Source organism: Anomalospiza imberbis, chromosome 6 (assembly GCF_031753505.1).
Source record: "Anomalospiza imberbis isolate Cuckoo-Finch-1a 21T00152 chromosome 6, ASM3175350v1, whole genome shotgun sequence".
In the NCBI taxonomy this organism is placed as follows: Eukaryota; Metazoa; Chordata; class Aves; order Passeriformes; family Viduidae; genus Anomalospiza; species Anomalospiza imberbis.
In genome coordinates this window covers 23155407-23178476 of record NC_089686.1, presented here as the reverse complement: position 1 = coordinate 23178476, position 23070 = coordinate 23155407, and the positions used below count along the sequence as shown (strand labels likewise).

The following is a 23070-nucleotide window of genomic DNA, read 5'->3' as shown; positions in this document are numbered from 1 at the left end:
TCTTGATAAATTTATTTTTATTAATTAACATACTTGATTTATGTAACTTCCTTTTTTAAACATGTAATACTACTGGGGTATTAAAGACAATACAGAAACCATCACATATATCCTCAAGTGCTGCACGTGGTTCTCCTTGGCCTCAGAGCAAAACCAGCCAGGCAGAAATGACACATAGTGAAAGGGAAAGCTGTGTGGACCAGGCCACCACATGGTCCACACAGACTTTGAGTGATGTGGGAAGGGGAGCAGTGAGTTCCCCTCATCTATGAGGTAGTGAAGGAGGAACTTCATGGGCTATTTTTGAGGCAAAGCCCATGTAGGCTGTGCCCCAGGATACTGTGGATGCCTGGAAATGGGATCCAAAAGGGATCCAGCAAGCTCCTGAACAATATGCCCAGCTGCACCATTACAACTTACACAGTCCATCCCTGCTACATGGTGGCAGTATGCAGGTTCACATCACCTCCAACTTTCCCTGACAGGGATCTGCCCTGTCCCCATGTCCTTGTGCCAGCCTCAGGCAACACCAGCATTATGGCTTAGAGAGTCATGATGTAACCCCTGTCACAGGCAGCCCTGTCAGATGTGGGAAGGAGCCACCTTGGACCCCAATTCTTGCTATGTTAGGCTCCACCCTCTGTTCCTCAGAGCAGGATAAACCACAGGTCCCATAATTTAAGGGTAACCTTGAAACCTTTGCAGATCTTGCCCTCTAGTCTGTTTTTTTAAGCTTTCAAGAATGACCCTTTTTAACCTAGTGCCAGGAGTGCCCCAGAAATATGCAAGTGGCAACTCACCCCTAGGGTTTTCAGCACTGCTCCAGGATATGGCTTGCACAGATCAGCATGGGATGCATTTGGCAGACAGCCCCAGACCCACTGCAGCAGGGGTGGAAATGGGGACAGGAAGAGCCTCAGGAGAACTGCTTAAAGCATGGAAAACCAGGGGCTGCGGCTTCCCCATGGACCTGGGCAGAGAGCTGTCTGAGTGGGGAAAGCAGCCCCACAGCCACCTCGATGAGGGCCACCAGCTCCTAAGTATAATACTCCTATTCCCAGTAAGGAAAGGAGGCCCCAGGCCAGCCTGTCCCCATGTCAGATAAATGACCTTTGGTGGGGTATTTCCTGAGTGGGCAGCCTGCTCCCCAGTGCCCTAAACTTTGCATCAGCCCTGCCAGGGAGGACAGGACGCTGAGCCAGACATTTGGACTGGGGTGAGAACAGGATGGGCACAGTGACTAGGGAGAGGTACCAGTCCCACACTGTGGTGTGGAGGGGAAGGGCAGCTCACCCAAGGGTCTCCCAGCACCCAGCTGAACTCCAGCACATGGATAGCCCCCAGCCCAGGGAGCAACCTGCTGGTTGCCCATCTCCAGCATCACACCAAGGGCAGTCCCTTGGTGCGGCAGGATTGGTGTTGGGGCAAACCCTGGGTCACTGCCCTATTGCAGCCTGAGTGGGTGCCCATGGGGAAGTTCCCTGCACTTGTTGGAAAGCAGACAGGAGCTGTCAGCTCCCAGGTCTGACCAGCTTTTATTGAGCAAGGCAAAGCTGAGATGTAGCTGTGAATACATGAGGAGCCCTTCTGCTCTCAAGCAGAACAGCTTCCCAGGCAAGATCCCTGGCACCTGTTTGGTGCCCCATGGGACATTTCTGCCCCATGCCAAAACTGGGATGGATGCAGCCCTACAGCCTTGCCTGCCCCAGATTTCCTTCCTCCCCAGCTGCAGAGTGCTGGCAGGACAGAGACGTTTTGCAGGTGCAGCTCTGTGAGCCATCTCCACTCACTGCCACATCACGCTGTCCTCCCCAGCCAGTTCCAGCAGCACATGCACCAGCTTGGCTCCTCCTTGCCCCTAGAATGTCCTCAAACATCAACACAATGCTTGAGCTCCTCATCTTCAGCCCCAGGCTTGGTCACGAGTCCTTTTTTCTTGCTGCCAATGGAGCAGATAGGGCAAGGGAGTCCTTGGTGCCAGGCTGTGTTCCCACCAGGGCCAACCAAGAGTAACAGTCAGCTCTTCTGTGCTGGAGTCCTGCTCCCCGCTGCAGCTTGGAGAGACATGACTCCCCAAGTCCCCCATGCTGGGGACAAAAGCAGCTGGCTCAAACCCAGGTGGTGGGAGCAAGGCTGGGGGCAGGGCAGAGGCTACCTGCGCGGTGTGCCACATCTGCAAAGAGAACATGGCACAGGGTGAGCACTGACAGCACGGGAGGCTCACCTGCTCTGCCCTGGGTCCCCTTCTTTGTGCCTGGCCCCTGTGACACAGAACTGCAGGGCAGGGCCTGCAGGCCTGCAGCCTCTTTGTGGGGAGGAGTGAGGGTGGTGGGGCTGGCCCTGGCTGAGCCCCCAACAGCAGACTTCAGACAAAAGGGGAAAATGCTCGAGCAAACTGCTAGCCACAGGTGTCATACCTCAAAAGTGCCCACAGTGAGTCCAGCCTGTGCTGTTACAGCAAGGAGATTGAGAAAGTAAAATAGAGGATGGAAAGAGTAGAGTAACCCAAACAACAATCAGTCAAGGACAGCAGTAAGGACACAACTAGCAGCAAGATGAGGCTGAAACTGGAAATGCATGGATCCATGAAACCCAGCATGGTCTGTGATGGCAATAGAGCAAAACACCATCAAGTTACCCAGCCCATCCATCCCCATTCTGCCCAGCTTTGACCTGCTGAGCCTGGAGACTACCAAGTACCTTTCAAGTCTTTGGTAGAAGGCTTGTTTCCCCACAGCCAGTGTCCCCTCCTGCTTACTTCTGTGTCTGCTCTGCACAAACTCTTCACTGCTCACAGTGTCAGTAAAGATCTAAATGCTTAATGAAGACACTCATCCCAAGAAAATTAACCCAGAAGACACCACCCATACCTGCCCCTGCTCACTTACAGTTCACAGTCTTTCCGTCCCTTCTTGTCTGGTCTTCTCTTACCTCGGCCCTTGGACCTCCTCCTTCAGAAGGAAAGTATCAGAAGAAGGGCTGATGTGTGGGAGATGAGACCCACAATCCCAGCCAGTAACAATGCCCCTGATGTCACTTACCTTCCCAACCTCATCAGGTCCTGCCGGGGCCTGCAGAGTGGGAAAAATGACAGAGAGAAATGGTTATTGGGCAGTGCTGCATGTTGAGCTGCAGGAGCTGGTCCTGTGACATGCCCAAGTGCACAGCACCTGTTATCATTCATGTTTAAAACAGACACAGTACTCTTGACCTTATCAAGCCCTCAGTCAGGAGCTGATTGCAGCAGGTAGAGAGAAGGCAGAGACAGCAAAGGGGCTGGTTGGCTTGGGTGACTAACCTGGGGATCTGACATTTCACCAGTGAGGCTGGGGAAGACAAATTCAGTCTTAGCTGCTCTCAGTGACAGCTTTCACATCTCATAGTGAAACAAGGTGCAGCATCCTGAGTAACAAACATGGGGGGTCTGCTGCAAAGTCTTGGTAGTGGGTTCTCAGCCACGACATACCTCCCCCATGGGGGTCACAGCCAGGATATCTGCCACGCCTACACTAACCACAAAAGGGAGTGATGTACAGGTGTGGAAAGCAGATTAGGAAGAAGCCAAAAACTGCTGCAGAAGGCAGCCTGCACAAGTGCTCATAGGAGATCCCCTGGGAGTTACCCTAGGCAGGAAAACCACAAAAGGCTTAGGAAATCCCCTGCATGGGAAATAGCTGGAAGCAGAGAAGGAGGCAAGTAACACATCTGCTTCTTCCCACTCCCCCTTCTGCCTCTACTGACAGACATTCCAGACAGAGACCGTGTGAAGCTGGGTCTGCTCCAGTAGAGCTGCTCATAAAACTGCAGGGGAATACCAATACAGGAATGCTCAGGATCTTCTTCCAGGCAAGGACCATGTCTAATGGCTGCCCACCAGGACACTCATCACCCAGTTTTTGCAATACTAAAATCACCCTTGGATCATGATGAAGAGTGATTACCAGGACCCCCCATGCAGGCAATGCTGGAGTCCCTATGGCAAGGACCAGCTGCAGGCAGCACTGGAGCTGCTCCCACAGCATTGCAGCCCCAGGAAGAGGCCCCATCCTGCCCAGGCTTTCACCACTTTTGGGACACAGTGAGCACTCCAAGGGGTTGACTAGGTGACAGGAATCTGTGGCAGGTTGGTGCTGCACATCCATTCCAGGCCAGCACTGCATATCCAGGCCAGGCTGGCACTGCGTGTTTTAAGCTTTTATTTGTTGGCTTGGCTGTAAAACTCTGCTGTACCCCCAGGTCTGTATGGGGCAGCCTCCCTTAAATGGTGGCCCAAGACTCAGCTGTCAAGCTTTCTCTTTGGGCCACAGACACATTCAGGCATGCCAAGCCATGGAGCCCCCTGCTGAGCCACCACCTTGGATGTCTATCTGCCACAGAGCCACCAGCCTTGCTCCATTACCCACAGGCAGATCCTCTGGGTAAAGGAGCATATACCAGACATGCCAAGGCAGCTGCAGGGATGGGGAGCACAGCCCTGCAGGCAGTGCATGGTGCCTGACCTGTCTTCACAAAGGCACGCACCCCATCGTCTGTGGGGAGCAGGTGCAGAGATGTGGTGCAGCCTGCAGCTGAACAAGGGCCACAAGCAGCGGCAAACCCTAGTTCAAAGACAGCAAGAGGGGGTGCCAGCACAGCCAGGGTGCCCACAGGGCATCCCTGTTCCACACACGGAGTGAGCTGGCAGGCTTGCTCTTGCTGGAACCCAGGAGCCCCTACCTGCACTCGCACTGCTTGTGCTCGGTGAACGTCATCTCCACATAGGGTGCCTCCCCGTTTGGCTTTATCTTCAGGAGCTGAAAGAAGAGCAAAGGTTACTTCTAAGGCAGTGGCAGGAGGGGGCTGGAAAGACTCCTGTGCCACTGCCTTGCCACCCCAGGCTCTTGGGAAGATGCATGTCTAACCTGTTCCTCGGGACCTCCAACAACAGAGTCCACCTCCACACGTAGGCAGTACTGGCCAGGCCCAGCTGCACTGGCAGCTTGGGAGGCTCTGCTAGTGCTGCCCCATGTCTTCAGGGCTTTAATTTAAGTCCCACGGTCTCAGGATTTCCCAGCCTTAGAAAAAATTTTTCAGTCTCTGCCTTTCCAGAGAATTTTCACATATTTGACCCCTTTGTACATTTCCCTTCTCTGACAGAAATATCCCCCCAGTCATGTTTTTCAGGCCAATTCCATTGCTGCTGCCTCCTCCTGGACCCCTTTCCTACAGCACTGAGTTGGAATTGACTGGAGTCAGTACCACAGTGCCTCCCCAGTCCAGGGGTACAGGATTTGCCCTGTCACATGTCACAGCACAGCCTGAAACTCAGGTTGGACATCCAAGGGCCTTACAGCGTACGTTCAACATTGGTGTGATCCACACTAGCTACTGCAGAAGTGGCTGGCATTTCCACTTTGTACACAGCAGCAGGATCCCTCCCATAGAGGGAGACCTGTGCTTGGGGAGCTGCCTCCTATTCATGCCAGGCTTTTGATCCACCTCAGCCAAGAGCTTTTTGCCATCCTTCCAACACACTTTCAACCTCAGAGAGACCAAAATCACTGGTGATTTATTGCAGGCATTCCCTAGTCCATCATCCATGGCAAAGCAGAGCATTTCCCTGGTCCCTACAGCATCAGCAGGTTGATCTCTGGCAGCTCAGTGCAGGGGCTGCAATGTGAGGACAACTGCTGCCTGGTCCATGGGGAAGAGTTGAATGGCTCAGGATCTCCCATCCCACATCTCACAGCTCACACAGTGGTACTGAAAATGCAGTTGGCTCAGCCCTTCATGCTCACCAGGCCCAGTGTGAGGGCATTCATGTCAGCACCATCCCAAACATCACCTGACAGAGGAGAGCCTCACTCCTCCCTTCGATTCGAGGGCAGTACCTACTTTGTCCCAGCAGGCTAACTGGAACACCCCCCAGCCCCACCACAGGACAGGAAAGGTCTGGAAAAATGACAGCAATGAGCAAGACAGACCACACAGAGAGAAGTCAGGGAAGGAGGGAGTGAGGCCAGTACCACCAGGGGTGACACCTGACCGCAGGGGCAAGCTCAAAGAGCAGGCAGAGGCACCCTACTGGCTTGGCATGCATTTGAGCATTTGTAAGTCCTCTCCCTTGCTAGCCACACTGCTACAATATGTAGAGGATGCAAAGCTGCAAGTTCACCTTCCCGGCGCTTGGTGAGCAGCCCTCCCTTCACCTCTCCGGCACAGCCCCGGCCCCGCAGCAGCAGCACGTACCTGCATGGTGACCGTGCTTGTCTCCACGGGGACGCAGCGGAGACCCTCGTCCCCACAACAGCCTCCACAGCGCTGCAGGGAGACGCAGGAGGGCCTGAAAATGTACTCCACCTCGTTGGGGAATTCGGTAATGACGTCCACCAGCTGCTCCAGAGGCCGGCAGAAACTACGATTCCAGATTTCCCGAAAGGTAAGGACTGCAAGAGACAGGAACTATAAGGAGGCGCCCAGAGAGGCAGAGCCCAGCCGAGCCGCTGTCGGGGCAGGTGCAGCAGCCGCGAGCGGTCCTGCAGCCACCACGGAGCGCAGAGAAGCAAAGGACCACTTTGTGCTCCCAGTAAGTCCGTCACCGTACTGTGCACATCACTGTGCGGGGGCTCACACAGCCGCCCCGACAGGCTCTTTCTCCCTCAATCCACCAGCTCCGTCTCCTGCCCAGGCACTCTGCTCATCCCCGAGCTCCGCCGCGAAGGGGCTCCCCCGCATCTCGCCCGGCCGGACAGCCGTCCCCTGGGGCTTTCCAGCAGGGACAGCTGAAGCGGAGCTCTCCCACCCGGCACCGAAGGGGCGGCAGTCTCGGGACTGGGCTGCGCTCCGGCCCGCGGCCGTGCCCGAGGAGGGCTGGGGGCATCAAGTTGCTCCGAGCCTCGGCACAGCTCCCGGATACCTCCCCGGTTGTCACCACGGGACTCTAGAGGTAACACAGCCCCGGGTAGTACCCAACGCGCCCCAACCTTGCGCGAAGCCATCGCTGGGTTGCTGCCCTCTCCCAGCCGGGGCACCGGCGGCCGCCCACTACCAACTCACCGGGAGACTCCGTGCTGGCGGTCCCCCGTTCCTCCGGGGCCTGCAGGGAGGGAAAGGCGAGCTCTGGAGGAGCAGCACGGGGAGACCCGCCGCCGCCCCCCGCCCAGCGCCGGGAGGAGCTGTCCCGGCCTTCGCGGCCACCGCGGGCAGCCGCACCCTGTTCCGACCCCCCTCCCGCCCCTCGGCTCTCACCGGGGCGGGCGGTGCCCCCAGCGTCCCGGCCACCAGCAGCCGCAGGAAGGCGCCGAGCAGCCGCATCGCCGCTCCCGCCGCCCCGGTACAGACTCGGCGCCGCCACTACCGCCCTGCCGCCCCCGGCATGCCGCCCCGACGCCGGGCCACCGGCCCCGCCGTGCCGCCTCCGCCGCCGCCGGGCCATGAGAGCGCGCCCCGCTCCGCCGCCGTATTTCACCGCCACCGCCCCGCCGCTGCCCCGCCCCGGCCCCGCCACGGGGCGGGAGCAGGTGCCCGGCCCCGGCGGCCGCGGGGACGGCCGGTGCTCCCGGACGCGGCGGAGCTCCCTCCTCCAGCGCCCCCGCACCGCCTCCGGCCATTACTGTCCCGGCACTTCCATTCACCGTCCCGTGCCCGGTGACTCTCCGGCCGGCGGGAACCACCGGGGCTGTGTTGGGCTTCTCGACTTGCTGTTTTCACTGCCCCATGCCCATCCACCCATTCTGTGCCCACCTGGCTCCTGCCCCCATACAACAGCCCCTTTCCCACCCATCCTCTTCATTCCTCTACTGATGCCCTGTTCCCACTCACACTTCCCGTGCCTGTCCACCCACCCCCTTCCCCCTCAAGCTGCCCTGTGCCTGTTCCATCAGCCCCTGCTGCTGGACCCCTGCCAAAGGGTTTGCAGCCCCCCCAGCCTCAGGGACAGCATCCTGGTTCTGGTCTACAGCTCAGAAGGGAAGGGGGCACAGCAGGTCTCGGGTCAAACCCTGCTGCCAACCCAAAGGATCTCTGTTGGCCTTTTCTGTTCTATTTTTAAGCCCCAGAGGCCAGGGAAGCTGGAACTATGGGAGGTGTGATGAAATGCCAATAGGCAACACGATCCCCCGTGGGCTGCAGGTCCTGGGGAAATAACGAGCTCTGTGTCCGTGCCAGGATTCACGTTTCTGTCCTCTTGGGAGAGTGGGGAGGCTGCTTCAGGGTTTCCCTACCCAACACCGTGTGAGGTCTGTCCCTGCAGCATGAGGATGCCAGTGATCTGCTCCCAGCCCTGTGATCTTCTCCCATCTGTCCCCAGGGGATGCAGGACATGCCAGCTGCCTGTCCTCAGCCCTGCCGGGCCATGCAAGTGGCAGTGATTCAGGCACCAGCAGGACCTGGGCTCAGTCAGGAGCTTCTAGGCATTGGTACCACCGAGTGTGTGACAAAGCTGCTGGAGCAAGGCCTGGCAAATTAGCATGGAGATGCTGCAGAGATAAGCACACAGAAATCCCAGCCCCACCGCGGGGAGGGTGTGCTGCAGTTCACCACTCAGCAGCACAGCACCAACTCAGCAGCTGCCAGGGCTGCTGTGGCACCCTTCAGTGTCTGTTCATACTCCTCCTGGCTGGGCAGCAAAGAGCAGGTAACATCCTTAATGCGATGACTGGAGCATGCCTGTGGTCTCCCTCTGCCACCCTATGAACCCTCCTGGGCCAAGGGGACCCCCTTCCCACTTCCCCAGGGATGGTTGTGGGATGGGGTGAAGAGAGCATTTCCTCCCACCCGAGAGCAGAGGCCGCCCTGAGCAGCAGCTGCTGCCAACTCACTGGACAGACAGAATCCTGTTATTGCAAAGACCGTGACCACGCGGGGCCTCATGCCTGTCCTTGCAGGAAGGTCCCCTGGGGCCACCTCTCAGACACAAGGCCAGCCTCTGGCGCTGGAGCAAAGGGCTCTCCCCCAGGAGCTGTGTGGCTGGGGAGACCAGCCCTTAATTGCTGAGTCCTGTTCCTGGTCTGAAACTATTTCCTCAGAGGCCTTGGGCAGAGTTTACATTCCTGGGATGAGCATCCACTTTCTAGGCAGTGTGGAACAGAGACAGGAGAAGAGGAATAATATTTGGACACCGGTAACCTGTGATCAGCAACATCCTCCTGCATATGGGAGAAACATCAATCTGGCTGGGGTCACAGTTGCTTGCTATCCCCTCTGCCATGCTCCTCCCCAGGGGGCCAAATCTGCCCTTCCCCAGCTGCAGGACAGGGCTGGAGGTCGGTGCTATAAATGCACCAGCATGTCCCTCGCACCGCCTCCCACTCGGCTCTGGGGAGCAGAGTTACGCACTTTGGGAGCAAGGGACAGAGGAAGCTCAAGGAACCAGCCAGGGACGTAAGGCAAATAGAGACATTTCCTTAAAGAGCAAATGCCTCCCCTGCAGTGAGCCCCACGCAGTGGCTGCTGCCTGAGAGCATCACCCCGAATACGCCACTGTCTGCCTGCGCCACCTCCCTGCCCTGCTCACAGAGCTGAGGAAGGAGGTGGGTGGGGAATGACGGTGTGTCCTTGCTGTGGGCGAGCCCTGGCCGTCAAGTGGGGAAGGCCAGCCCTGGCATCAAGCTGCAAGCATGCCATGGCACAGCTCTGCCAGGGTACAGGGTCACCTCCATGCTTCCTACAACTTCAGGGTGAGGGGCAAGAGCAGGGGCCCTGGCTGCCCATGAGCACTGAAAGAGCCCAGAGCAAGCAGCTGCTCTTCCCTGCAAAACCCCACCCTGCCCACTGCAGGCAAGGTCTCTCTAAAGTAATCTTTTCCATAAAACAGCCCCATTTCAGCATCAGAGTTCTCTTACGGGCATCTTATACCCTGCAAAATCCCACCTTTGGCGTTTCACATGGAAAGAACCCAACAAAAACTTGTCCCTGCATCATGCTTAAACTGACTGCAGCCAGGACCTCCTGTGTCACCCCCGAAGCCTTCAGAGAACACCTCTGAAATCCTCAGGGCATTATTTTTGTTCTGCTGCTATTTAGGACACAGGACTCAGTCTCATCAAAGCTATAGGTTTCTACCAAGGGAAGAACCAGTCCATCCATGATCCAGTGCCCAGCACAATCACCCTCTTGTGTTTGACCCCAGTAGGCAAGAACCCCACCAGCAGCTCCCTATGTCCTGCATTGTGACGGGACTCCTGAGGTCAAAGCAGCATGAGGATGTAGGGCACTGGGCTCCTCACACCTGCCTGTCATCCCAGAACCCCCAGGTCTCACCCTCGCTGTTTCATTTGATCGCTTTCTCTGCTTCTGGGATCTCTTTGTAGAGATTCTCCTAAGCTCCACTACCAGAGAGCCAGTCCATAGCTAGCACTGAGATAAACCAGGTCAATCATCTGCAGTTTGTGTCTCCACTGTGAGAATGAGGATGGGAATGGTCGGGCTGGGGCATCCCCAGCTCCAGCCTCTTGTCACAGGTAACCCAGGCCTCTCTCTCAGGAGACTGCTGCTGACTTCTGAGAAATGCAGAGATCTCCAATGCCCTTGCAGGCAAGCAGAGCTGCACCAATGACCCCTGAACAGTCAGTGCTGCTCCTCAAGGCAACAGCTTGCAAACAACCTGTCTGAGCACCTGGGCCCTGAAGGACTCCTCAGAGCTGTGCTGCAGCAGCTCCAACTCTGAGATGCCCTGGGCAGCACATCCCCTGTCCCTGGTGGCTCACTGTGGTGGCGTCAGTGCCTCTCCCAGCCCAGGTGTGCAGGGGGATGTTTGCTGAGGGGGAGGCTGACAATAGGGGGAAATGGGCCGGGCTGTGCACCCCAATGGTGGCAGCTCACAGCCCCGGCCACTGCTGCTCGCGGCAGGCGGAAGCGTCCGGCCTTAGTCAGCCCCGGCCGCACGTGGCAGGAACTCTGCTGTTTGTTTTGGTTCCTGGGGAGGGGAGCTCAGCCTCCCTGGGGACCCACAACCAAACCTGCAGGCACCTGACAGTCCGGCCCGTGCCTGGGGACATCAGGGTCTGGTCCCCATGGGTCACAGGCACTGCAGGCTGGCCTAGGTCAGACATGAGTTTTGGAAGGGCATGGGACGAGCACCAGGACTGCCTGAGAGCACTCCAGGCAGAGAACCCAGGCAAGGGGAATCCTTGGCAAGCCTGGATACTGCTTTCAGACACTAATCCCTTGTGGGGGCAGGGACGATGCTACCAAGAAGGATGTCCCTGAGATGCAAGCCCTGGGAAGCCGCAGTCCCCATCGAGTCAGCGTTCCAGGAACAGATCAATGTTGGCAGACCTAGTGTCACTCAGCTTAGTGCTCAGTGGCCAGTGGCTGGGCAGCCCCATGCTGCAGGGACTGGTCAGGCCACGGGTGTTTGCAGAAAAGCAGAGCCCTGGAGCAGGGTGAGGCACTGGAGAGCCACACCACAGCCCCAAGCATACGTGGGCACCTACAGGTAAGCGTTCTGTCAGCAGCCCCGACAGCAAGCGCAGTTACCGTGCCAAAACAACAGCCCCATGCACACCAAGCACCTGAGAGACCGGAGCAGGAGGCAGAGACGTAGTAATCACAGCACAGCTCACCCTGCTTTGTCCAGGTTCCTCTCCTGAAGCCCTGGGTGGGAGCTGCAGCTTCAAGTCCCAGAAAGCCTGCAGGAATTTCTCTCCAGCAGCTGTACAGTGCTGTGCTTGGGAAAAACAAGGCTGAGAGCAGGATGGACTGGTGCGGCAGTGTTCATGACCTTCTGCCACCGGCAGAGCCAGAACAGCCTGGGCCCGCACCGGCTGGAGGCACAGGCTACGGCAACCGTGGGAGGAGTGAGATTCTCCCTGCAGGAGCAGAGCAGCCCTCTCCTCAGGAAAGAGACAGGTTACTTTTCCACCAGAGAACCAAGCATATTCTGCACATTTATCACATTTCATCTACCCTGGGGAAAGGGCAGTGAGCACTGAACAGAGAAGAGAGGCACACAGGCACAAACCGGCTGCTGCTCTGCTGCTGCTGCCCCTGCTCTCCAGCTTTCCCAGCCCAGCCGCTCGGTGGGCAGGGGCTGCCAGGCACTTTTCTCCCCTGCCAAACTGGAACCCGATCCACACCCAGCCCAGAGCTTCTGGCCGCTTATCGTGTGGATGCAGTTCTCCTGCTTTTAGTTGTCATAATATTGACACAAAGCAAAATAATAGTGATGGCGAGACTCTGCCTGGCTCTGGAAGGCAAACAGGCAAGCAGACTCCGCTATTGTGTGGGACAGGGCAGCAGCCAGGGCTGCTTCCAAGCTCTGCTCCTCAGCATCACTCCTGCTGATAAGAGGGGGATGTGGGATGCGGGTGGAGGGGGAATATAAGCTCCACAGCACACTCTCCCTGCTGAGGAGAGCGAACGTGTGTATCGGCAGGGCTTCATCCCAGAGGCTTTCCTAGAATGTGGGTGGAGGAGTGGCTCATCTCTCCCTTTCCCCGAAACCTGGCAGCCGCTGAATAGCTGCCATCACCCGCCGCAGACAATGAGCAAAGCGAGCCGGGGGCCAGCTGCAGCGCCGGGAGCGCGTGAGCAGAGGAACTGCGGGGAGCTGGCTGGTGACCAGGAAGCAGCCCAGACTGCTGGTGTCACGGACCCCTTGGTGACCACAAAGCGTCCGGGCCACACTTTGTCTCACTCCAAGAGCCTGGCTTCCTGCGGCCACACCAGGTTTGCTCCGGGGCTTCTCTGAAGCCAGCCCGGAGGGATGAGCCCCCAGCAGCACCTCCTCTGTGGCCCAGCCAGCGTGCCATGCATCCTCAAAGTGGTGGCAGGGCCACAGCCAACACCTGCATGGTGCCACTGAGCTTTCTGAGCACTTGTGCCTTTGGTGGCAGTGAAAAAAGCCAATGCCTTTTCAGGGTATGAAGGTCCAGGACACTAATAGCAACGCTGAGGACAACAGCTCCCACCCAGCTCTGCAGCATGCTCCCTCATCCCTTGCTAGAACTTGTTTTCCTACATGACATGCAGTGACTTCCCACACTTCCCTCACCTCTTCCTGACCAGCCTGGCCTTTGAACCAGCTGCCTCCAGCTGCCTGTATCACGAGGGAGACCTGGGCTACTGCCATAGATGAGTGAGCCGACGAGTGAGGCTCCACATCCAGGGCAGGCATTTAGACGCCAGCTTCCCATGCCTCTCCCAGGGGCTGGGAAGAGCAAGAGGCAGTCCAGCCTGGGCTGCCTCCACAACAAGCCCTAGAAAACCTTCATTCTTCCCAGCCTTGGTCTCTATTTTTAAGGTTCCTAAAAGGAGGGGGGCACAAATTACAAACTTGCTGGCAGGAGAGACGGTCCCTGGGCCGGATTCAGAACCGCCTACTCATTTTCCATAGGGATTGTGGACTCCATTGGTACCACAAGGGTCTGGCTATGGGCTTGGCCTGCCTGTGTGTGCTGTGCTGACGTGAGGGTGAGGCAGCAGCCATTTTCCAGGCAGAGACAAGCGCACGTACACGCAGGAGGCCAAGCCAGGAGCTGCACCAAATCCTTTGCTAACCTGAGGTACTGACTCCATCCTGTTATTCCCCTCAGCAATGCCTGCCCTTTTCCCCTTGGCCACCCAGGAAGTTATGGCAGCCAGGCTTTCCTGAGGATGACCAGTTTAGGAGACAGATATTACCAGAGTCATCAGTGAAGACGAGCAGAACACGTGCCCTGGTACCTGCAGCGTCAGACGTGAATTTCAAGCATGCCAAAACTGCCGATGACTCAGACAACGCGTGTGTGTGTGCCTGAAAAGCCGCAGAGCTCAGCTTTCCAGCTATTCACGTACCTGCATTTGATCAGCAGCTGTTTGTTTGGGCTTTTTGTCTTCTTTCCCTGGAAGCTTGAGTTTTAAACATGCATTCCACACTCAATTCAGCTCATCATTTCCATCCCCTTCACTTACTAAGTGACCTACTTTCTCCCCTGTAGCACACAGAAAACACTGGTTTGGGCTCCCTTCAGCAGATTAATTCCTGCCTCTACATCTGTGACTGCAAAAGCTTTGGTCTTGACTTGTTTTTGTCTCGGGCCTTTGAGTACAGGTTTTCTAAAGAGCAATCATGTCACACCAAAGATACCTTAGTGCATCCTTCCCCTTAGACTGTGCTCAGTTCTCCCCACATCCATGCACTGTGACCTCCTCAATTCAGTCACTTGTGCTCAGCAAGTGGCTTAGGCACCCAGCAGTAATGCTGCTTCTGCCCATGTCACCCACCCAGTCTTCACAGTCCATGCCGAGCTGACAGCCTGCCCTGCTGCTCCTGCTGGGCCCTGGCTCAGCTGGCTCTCCTCTGCTGACTCCTTTTCTTTGCCTGTGCTGAGCGTGAGCAGCTCACTTTGCTTACCCAACTCTTGCAGATGAGTCCAATTACTAGAGTTCAGCAAACTGATTCCCCTCCCTGGCATTTTATCCAGCCTACTTATCCACTGAGAGTTTCTAATCCAAACAGCCTCCCAGCACACGATGTTCCAGTGCTCCCAGGCTCTGCCCAGCCTCTGTCCTGCCTTGTCCTCCCTCACATGAGCACTTGGGGGATGACATTCAGCCCCCAGGGATGCAGAATTCCCTGGGTGGAGGGAAGCAGTGTCTCCAGCAGTCAGCCCTTATGGTACAGAGCAGGATGCCATCCTGGCTAGGCTGGCAGCTCTCCAAGGAGGTGAGACAGTTTTCGCTCCTCTGCAGGCCCATAAAACGTGCTGCCATGCTCGGCTGGCCAGCTCATTCCCTGCTCAGCTCTTTTGTGCACATAACCAGCACTGTCTGCAGCCGTGTCAGCCTCCTTGCTTGCTTGTGCACCAGCTGGGAGGCTGCAGCCACCACCTCTGCCCAGGGTACACGGGGGAAGGGAAGGAGGGTGGGCTGTGCAGGTTCTGTGGCTGTGGCAACAGAGGTGGGGTGCTGCTCCATAACACCCAGCAGCTGTGGACCAGCAGCTGAGAATCCTTCCAGCTGCACAGAGCTGCACCTCCCTGCCCCCATCGCTTCTGCCACAGTGCCCCAGCCTGCAAGGCAGTGGGATTTTAGCAGAGTACATCAGGGCACCAACATGCATCTTTCCTTCCCCACTTGCCCTACACTCCCTGTGCTGTCTTTGCTGCCCATCCTCCTCCTCAATGCCTTCTTTTCAGTCCTGCTGGACAGTCCTTGTCTAACTCATTGGGTCCCGACAGCGGCAGCTGGCTACTGACAGTTGGCTGTCTTGTAGCCATGGTCCCTCTGAGCAGCCTGGGGTTTGCCTCGCAGCTCTCCAGAGAGCCCCAGGTTTTGGCTCAACTCAGCTCTGCAGAGCTAACGGCTCCCAAAATCCCCATTCAGAAGCTTTCATTCATGAAACACAGGGCAGCAGACCAAGTGCAGGACTCTGTACCTCAAGGGACACCAGACTGCCAGCTGCCTAAACTAGCTGTGGCAGCAGTGCCCAGCAGAAAGTGCTACAGGGAAAAGAACAGAAACAGCACAAACGGGAAAAGCTCTGCTGCCTGGCAAAGTGCTGGGAAAAAACGGTCCTGCAATAGTTACTGGGACCAAAGCAGGGAATGTAAACAGCCAAGCATCCACAAGGAGGTCATAACCTCAGAGCCTGGTTTCCCTTCCTCTTCTCCATCCTGCCTAATCTCTAAGAGCTGCTCTGTTTACTAGCAAGATAAGTAAACAAACAAAGGAAAGCTACAGTGCAGTGATTTTTATTTTTCTGGCCAATCCACAGGTCCCAGTTCCTGGGTGCACATATGGGAGCTGTTTCTGCACACCAAGGCAGCTGGCACACAGCACTGCAGGACCAGCAGCAGGCTGGTGGGCACAGGCAGCCTCCCCAGCCCTGCCTGTAAGTGGCTGTGCAGAGGGACAAAGAGGGAATGGGGTTTCCCTGCACAAATGCAGAGCTGTGCAGACCTTGCTCCAGGGAGCCTCTGATTTACACACTGTGGAAGAAAACATACACCTAAATCTGGGGAGAAGGAGGAGACAAGGCAGCGGGGAACCAGGACATGCCCAGTTGGCACAGTGGGGTCCAACACAGTGGAGCCAGTAGCTGGGCAAACTCTGTCACCCTCTACTGACTTTCTCCAGGGGCAAAGGAGGGGACAAGCTCATCATGGAGTGAAACTCTGACTTCTGTCCAGGGCTGGCTGCAACACCCCCCAAGCACATCCAGCCAAACTCAGATGCGTGGCCTTTTGCCAGGCATTGGAGGGATACAGCGAGCTTCCTTCCCCAGGCTGCTGGGCTCTCTGGCTTCCAGGCACACAGGGCCACTTGAGGAAGCAGGAGGAAAAGAGAGGCATGCAAGGACTCTCAGACCCCTGCAAGCTTTGGATGACAAATCACCTGCATTAAGTCCTCAGAGCCAGCACACCAGCTGTTGGTATTTTGCTGGGGACCCAACAGCCCCTGGACAGGAGCTGGTTGTAGGGCGAGTCCTAAGCTAACCAGACGAACAAGAAGTCATGAACATCCAGGGCCCTACAGGCCTTGGCATGAAGCAATCACTGAAAGCTTCCAGCATAAGCCTGTTTGCTTTTATTTCCTAATCTGAAACAACAGGAGACAGACCAGAGCGATAGAGTAAAGCAGTAGGGCAATGAGAATTATTCCATGGCCCCTGCCTGTTCCCTGGACACACCGCTCCAGGAACTAGACACAAAGGAGCTACATTCCTGCCTTATCCAGGGCCGGTTCTGGCTCTGCCAGCAAGGACAACTGGACTGCCAGGAGCTGCGCCTTTCCCAGCCCGTTTGCTTTGGCTCGGCGGAGGCCGGCCCGGCCCGCTCCCAAGCAAACCCGTCCGCGCGCGCTCCCCGCGCCGCCCGGCCCCCGGCAGCGGCACCGCCCACCCGCCGGGCGCGCCTCTCATTGGCTGAGCCGCCGCGAGGGGCGGGCGCAGCTCGGCCGTCTCCGCCAATGGGACGGCGGGGGGGCGGAAGCGGCAGTGCCGCCGCCATGCCGGGCGCCGCCGAGCGCGGCTCGGAGCTCTCCGAGCAGATCGAGGCCTTCGCGGCGCGGCTGCGGCGCGGCGGGGAGCGGCCGCGCTCCGAGGACACGGCGCGGCAGACGCTTTCGCTGCTGCGGAAGATCGTCGGGCACGGGCGATGGAGCCGGGCCGGTGAGGGCCGGGTGGCGGCGGGTGGACGCAGCGCTTTCCCCGGGCGGGTGCGGCTCTCCCAGCGCCAGGAGCGAGGCGGCGGCGGGGCGAGCCGCGGGAGGGCAGTTGCGCCCCGGTCGCGGCTGTCGGGTGCAGAGAGATCCGCAAAGCCGGGGCAGGCCCCAGGCGGCGCCGCTGGCGCTGCGGCTCGCGGGAGCTGGAGCCTCGCCAGCAGCGACCAGCGGATTGGCGGTGCTTGTGCTGCCGCGGCGGAGCCCTTCCCTGCCTGCTGTGCTCTTTACCTGAGGAGCTGCCCTGCTCCAGCCTTGCTCTCCCCTCGGCGGCGTCAGTCCGAGCACGGACCTTTCAGCAGCACGTGGTTTCCTCTTTCAAAGGAAAGACCAAATGCGCTGTTGATGGGCTTCCCTTAGGTCTGTGTTGTGTCCAAGCGTTTCCGACTGCAAAACGCACCAGTGGAAGCGGCTGCTTTGTGAGGGGCTCTCTGCTTGCCCCTTCTTGGTGTTTCTTGGTGCTGTGGCCCTTGTGCTGGAGCACCTGCTGGCCCTGGGATACTGAGAGGGGTGCGCTGGTTTGATGCTCACATGGGCTTGCTCTGAGCAGCGATAACCAAGGCCCTCCCCTCTTTTAGGGGAGCTCATGGACCTGATCAGGACAGAGGGCCAGAGGATGACAGCAGCCCAGCCATCAGAGACAACAGTGGGCAACATGGTGCGACGGGTATTGAAGGTCATTCGTGAGGAATATGGCCGGTAAAGTGCCCCTCTTTCTCCCTGTATCTCTTTGAAAACCCAGAACTGTCCATTTAAGTTGCTTCTGTAAAACTCCTTTAGTTTTCATCTCCTCCTTTTCCCACCTCTCCTAGAGAGGTATTCAGGGAGTTTAACACCAAAGGAAGCCCTGTTGATTCCACAGGTGGGTGATGACATTTCCTCTTTAGAAACCATGTGGTCTGTGTGTTGTGAGTGCATGAGAACAGTCTGTGCCCTGGCCTTGGGTTGTTCTCTCTGTCTGTGCCTAGGGGGGTCCATCCCCCTGGAGCAATAGCCTCGAGCCTGCTCCTTGTCTATGGACAGCAGTGTTTGCACATGTCTTAAGAAGGCACTTTCTGGTAGAGATTTGGGTGTTTTTCTGCCGAAACAGCTATGGAAACTCTTTGGTGTGGCATGGTGTGCCTCTTGTGGGTGGCTTTCCTTCCTGTCTCTTCACATCCAGGTGTGCCACACTGTGGGGACAGTGCTGAGCCTGGCTGCAGCCCTGTGCTCCTTCCTGAGGCTGAAGAGGCCACTTCTCTCCACAGGCTTCATGGGCGCAGTGAGGAAAGTGACCAGCAAGAATCCCTGCACAAACTCCTGACTTCTGGAGGACTGAGCGAAGATTTCAGAACCCCTTACCCCTCCCTCAGAGCTAACGTTATTGAAGCTATTAATGAAATGCTAATTGAGCTAGGTATGGATGGGTCTGAATTGCTCCTGAGTGAAGATTCTTATGGGATGGGACTGATGCTTCCCCCTTCTCTAGGTGAAAAAAAAAACAATAAGGATCTGGGAGGCTTAATCTGAAGGAACCAAGGGACTGAAGCCCTGCTGCTCCCAGGACTTACTTTTAAGTCCTCTTTGGCTTACAGGTAGATTGTGGAAGGAGCAATATGGGGGTCTGTAGGCCTGCACTCTTGGTCTTCTGGGAAGTCTTGAGTCCTGTGAAGAAGAGTGTAAAATCCCTGTGCACATATAACCTAACCCTTGTCACAAAGAACCGTGATACAATTTTCTTTCTCTGCAATTCTTGTGACAAATCAGGCATCCTTCTCAGGCCCAAGTTGCCCCACTATTGAACTACAAAACTGTTGAAGTTTTGTGGGTCTTGTGGTTATCTGGTGTAGTGCTGACACAATCCACTCCCCTCACAATGGAGTTTTCAGTACAGCTATTTTTATATATAGTGAGGGTATAGTCAGGGAGCATGGAGCATTCAAGGGCCAGTTTCTTGGTTCCACTCCACTGGCAAAAAGAATGGGGAGAAAAGCTGCTCCTGCTCTACCAGTGCTAATAACTTTGCTTTATTAGTGGTGAAAAATGGTCTCGTTGGAGGACACTCCTAGCAGCACAAGTGTTGCTTTTGCTGGCTGCTTTTACACCCATATCTTCCTTGTGTTACAGAGGGCACCACTGATAACATTGCTATGCAGGCACTGGAGCACATCCACTCCAATGAGGTGATCATGACCATTGGCTACTCACGAACTGTTGAGGCCTTCCTGAAGGAAGCTGCTCGCAAGCGGAAGTTCCAGGTCATCGTGGCAGAGTGTGCACCATTCTGCCAGGTAAGGCCTAGGCTGGCTGTACCATAGTGTTCCACACATTCTTACTGAAATCTTGTGTCTGGAATCAAGATGAACATTATGGAAATTCCTCTGCAGTTGAGAGATTGGAGACAGCTCATTATCCTACCCCAGCATCCTTGAGTTGAAGGGCTGTGTTCAGGTTTCATCACTTGGTATTTTTGCAGTTCAGACAAGAATTGAGTGCTGATACTTTTACAATTACATTGCAGGAGCTATGTCACAGGGAACCAATTGGATTCTTCCTCTTTTTAGGGTCATGAAATGGCTGTCCGACTGTCTAAAGAGGGTATTGAAACTACTGTCATGAGTGATGCAGCTATTTTTGCTGTCATGTCTCGAGTCAATAAGGTAAGGAGGGCTTCGCTGGAGGAGGGATTTCATAGCAGATCTCAAATCAGCTGCAAGTCCCAGCAGTGATGGATGTGTCTCTTCACTGAAGACTCAAAATTGTAATAGTCCCTCTTCACTGCTGGGGAGGAGATTCAGTGTGGAGATCCAAGTCAGTATGATGACTGACTGAATGGTGACAGGTTTTTCTGGCTTAGTGGCTACAGTTACATGAAAGTGTCAAAGGATTAACCTCCATTTTCAAAGGAGATGGAACAAAAAGCAGCATTTCCAAAGGCAAGAAACACCCTTTTGCCTGAAACAGAAGATGATTCATGAAGGGAATCATTAAGGTTTGTCTTGTAAAACAGACCTGTTCTGTACTTTTAGAGATGAAAACTTGGCACCCTAAAGTGAGGGGAAAAAAGTACTTGTAACATATTAAAATGCAGCCACATCAATTCTTATCTATATATTTTGAGCTGCTTTTTATTACTCCCTCAACAATAATTTTTGGTTTTTGATAATTTCCCTCAACCAAGGGAATTTTTGCAGTGAGCAGTCAAGTTACTTGTACAAAGCTTACTTTGTAGGTTTGTAGAAAAGGGACCAGAGCCCAGTTTCTGCTTGGTGTTTCCTGCAGTAGGACATACATTTGTCTTCTGAAGTTCTCTGTGCTGGAGTCATGCTCTTGTTAGCAAGGAACGTCTCAGTGCAGAGCCAGTGCCAGATGAAACAGATCAGGCATTCAGCTGCCCTCTAACTCCAGCCGCTGGCTGTACTGACACAGTCTTCCTCCAGCTCATCTGTCAGGGTCTGAGCCAGGAAGTGTTCCTTCCTCAGCTTGCTGTGGAACATGCTATCCAATTCTGATTTGCCCTTTTAAGGTCATCATTGGTACAAAGACAATCCTGGCCAATGGCGCCCTGATTGCTGTGAGTGGGACTCACACTCTGGCACTGGCAGCTAAACACCACTCCACTCCACTCATCGTGTGTGCCCCCATGTTCAAGCTCTCACCACAGGTAAGTACAGCAGCACTTTAGGACTGCACCTGCAGGGGCTTTTACTTGTAGGAGGTTAGGGTGAAGAGCACCATCTGTCCCAAGGCAAGGTCAGTAAATGAGCCATCTCCCCCATCTAGCACTGTTACTTCAGATAGGAGATCCTCACCCAAATCTGGCACACCTCAGGATCTCCTTGAAGCACCTCTGCCACATGTGCAAAGCAGTACCACTGCCTAGACTGATGAGACTGGCATTGCCATACTTATTTTTCCTCAGCCATAAGAGATTTCAGTTTATACCATTAGTGCTGAAAGGCAGAGAATCTAGAATTAGACTCTTCCTTACACTCAGTACTTTTTCAATATTGTCAATATGAAGTTGCAGACTGAGGAAGCCACTTTTCCAGTTCACTAGGCTTTGGTAAGGGCAGCCACGTCATAGAAGGCTTTGAAAGCTTTGAGGAAGAGCCTTTCACCTGTAAATGTTAAGAGAGGTTCTAAACGCAAGTACTGTGTAGTTATTGTAAACAGAGTTAATATCACCTGGCAAATCATCTTCCTCTGCATTAGTTCCTTCCAGTGCCAGGATCTCTTTTCACAAGGATAATCAGGTACGACTTTTTTCCTGATCTTCCTGTCCTCTTTCTCATTTAGTTCCCTAATGAAGAAGATTCATTCCACAAGTTTGTGTCACCACAGGAAGTGCTACCATTCACAGAAGGTACTGGTTATTCTTTATACATCTGGTCAAGCTGGTTCAGACTATATATATATATATATATATATATATATATGTATGTGTATATATATGTATGTATGTATATATAAACTCATATGAAAAATTAAACATCAGACTATGTAATAACCCAAGACAGAAAATCCTTTTTTACTGTCTTTGACAGAAAAGAGTGCCGTGAACCATCCAGTTTTATAAATGTATATTACGTAAAGTAGAGAAAAAGGATTTCTTTTGAATATTGTCTTTGCAGTTTTGCTTCTGCTCTGAAACAGTGTTTTATTATAGGATGGTGATAATGATGCCAGGTAGGTAGCAGTTTCCTGTAGGCCAGGGCAGGTGCCCAACACCAAGGGCAGCTTCCATTCTTTCCTGCAACTTCTTGAAACTTTGTTACATGATACAGCCATTGAAACAACAGTGTCTCTACCATGGGCTTCCCACACAAGCACCATCTTTAGAAAGGCATCAATGCCTAAGCCCATTTTCAGTTAGCAAAGTCTCTTTCAAAGCCCCATTTCTATGACAAAGGTTTCTGAAATGAAGATAGCAGGCTTGGCAGCGGATTTTAGTTTTGTTCTTCTGAGCATTTCTTTAAATAATAACTTTGGCAGTATCACGATTCTTGTATTTTATATTGGTAGGTTTTTTTTGGCAATTAGTCAGTCTACATCAGAGGGGATATGGGCTTTCTACCAGCAAAAATTACCAGAAAGAGTTTTGCCATTCATTGAAGGTTGTTGTATACCTGTAATTCATTGACATCAATGTAGAAGTTGGAAAGAATTCAGGATGTTCACATATTGACTTCAGGGTGATATGTGCATAGCCAGTTTGTTTAGGAACTCCAGAAGGTGTGCAAATAACTGCTTTGAGTTGCTTTGACTGATATTGCTGCTATTCATTTCACAGGGGAGATCCTGGCAAAGATCAATGTTCACTGCCCAGTGTTTGACTACGTCCCTCCAGAACTCATTACTCTCTTCATTTCTAACATTGGGGGTAATGCACCTTCCTACATCTACCGCCTCATGAGCGAGCTCTACCATCCAGATGACTATGAACTCTAATACTGGGAAGCACATCACTATTCAGATTCTTTTTATCTTTCTCTTTAGAAAGGTACAACAGCTAATTAAAGTGTATGTTGCAAAGACAAGTTGTGGTGGGGGGCCAGTGGGGAATTTGCCCAGCAATGTCTTTTCCTACCCAAAAGCAAGAGAAGGCAGAGCTCTTGTACAGGTTTACATCACATGCTGTGTCAGAAACCATGTGGAGCTGCTAACCCACTTTGATTTTGAAATAGCAAGGCATATATGTAACTCTGGGGCAGCTAAGCTGTACTTCAAAGTACACTGCAATAAAGGCTGTTTACAGTGATCTCACTGTTAAGCACATTTTCCATATGCAGTTGTTTTGTTTATTTAACTAGCAGGAGTTTTACCAGTGTAGTCAGTTGCCTGCACTCATTACATGATGCAGTAGCAGGCTTTACAGTGTGTTTTCACATGTAAATGTGATAGGAGTAGGAATCCATCAGCAGTTGTCTTCAAAATGGATATTTAGTTATTTTAGTAGGGCTAGGTGGG

General features: G+C 54.4%; 2 protein-coding genes across 6 annotated transcripts in view; one reads left to right on the top strand and one right to left on the bottom strand.

Annotated features, from left to right (window-relative positions):
• PGF (placental growth factor) lies at window positions 1-7450 on the bottom strand. 4 transcript variants are annotated; one of them, XM_068192818.1, is made up of 7 exons: window positions 7228-7450; window positions 7036-7075; window positions 6229-6425; window positions 4717-4793; window positions 3042-3071; window positions 2889-2979; window positions 1-2173 (listed from the first exon to the last, which is right to left on the bottom strand). In XM_068192818.1, exons 1-6 carry the CDS (start codon window positions 7291-7293, stop codon window positions 2928-2930), a joined length of 462 nt encoding a protein of 153 aa, XP_068048919.1. In that variant the 5' UTR covers window positions 7294-7450; the 3' UTR covers window positions 1-2173; window positions 2889-2927. The 4 variants fall into 4 exon arrangements, with proteins under 4 accessions (XP_068048919.1, XP_068048918.1, XP_068048920.1 ...); XM_068192817.1 differs by having other exon boundaries at window positions 2889-2951; window positions 7228-7443; XM_068192819.1 differs by lacking the exon at window positions 1-2173 and adding an exon at window positions 2180-2449.
• Window positions 7451-16885: 9435 nt separating this feature from the next.
• EIF2B2 (eukaryotic translation initiation factor 2B subunit beta) overlaps window positions 16886-23070 on the top strand; it is a 78173-nt gene continuing 71988 nt past the window's right edge. Inside the window, exons 1-8 of one of the 2 annotated variants that reach the window (XR_010999920.1) lie at window positions 16886-17071; window positions 17700-17820; window positions 18369-18517; window positions 19228-19391; window positions 19665-19760; window positions 20627-20764; window positions 21400-21466; window positions 22394-22636. Coding sequence is in view for 1 of the 2 variants with exons in the window: in XM_068192811.1 (XP_068048912.1) it covers window positions 16909-17071; window positions 17700-17820; window positions 18369-18517; window positions 19228-19391; window positions 19665-19760; window positions 20627-20764; window positions 21400-21466; window positions 22394-22551 (1056 nt within the window). In the remaining variant the exon portion in view is untranslated. Of the gene's footprint in view, window positions 17072-17699; window positions 17821-18368; window positions 18518-19227; window positions 19392-19664; window positions 19761-20626; window positions 20765-21399; window positions 21467-22393; window positions 22888-23070 lie in introns of those variants that run through there. The other variant, XM_068192811.1, reaches the window with a different exon arrangement.

Coding starts and splice junctions, on each gene's coding strand:
- PGF (XM_068192816.1), bottom strand. CDS start 7,293: ATGCGGCTGCTCGGCGCCTTCCTGCGGCTGCTGGTGGCCGGGACGCTG. Junction 7,076..7,227: donor TGGGGGCACCGCCCGCCCCG/GTGAGAGCCGAG, acceptor CCCTCCCTGCAG/GCCCCGGAGGAACGGGGGAC. Junction 2,952..3,041: donor GACCTGATGAGGTTGGGAAG/GTAAGTGACATC, acceptor TTCCTTCTGAAG/GAGGAGGTCCAAGGGCCGAG.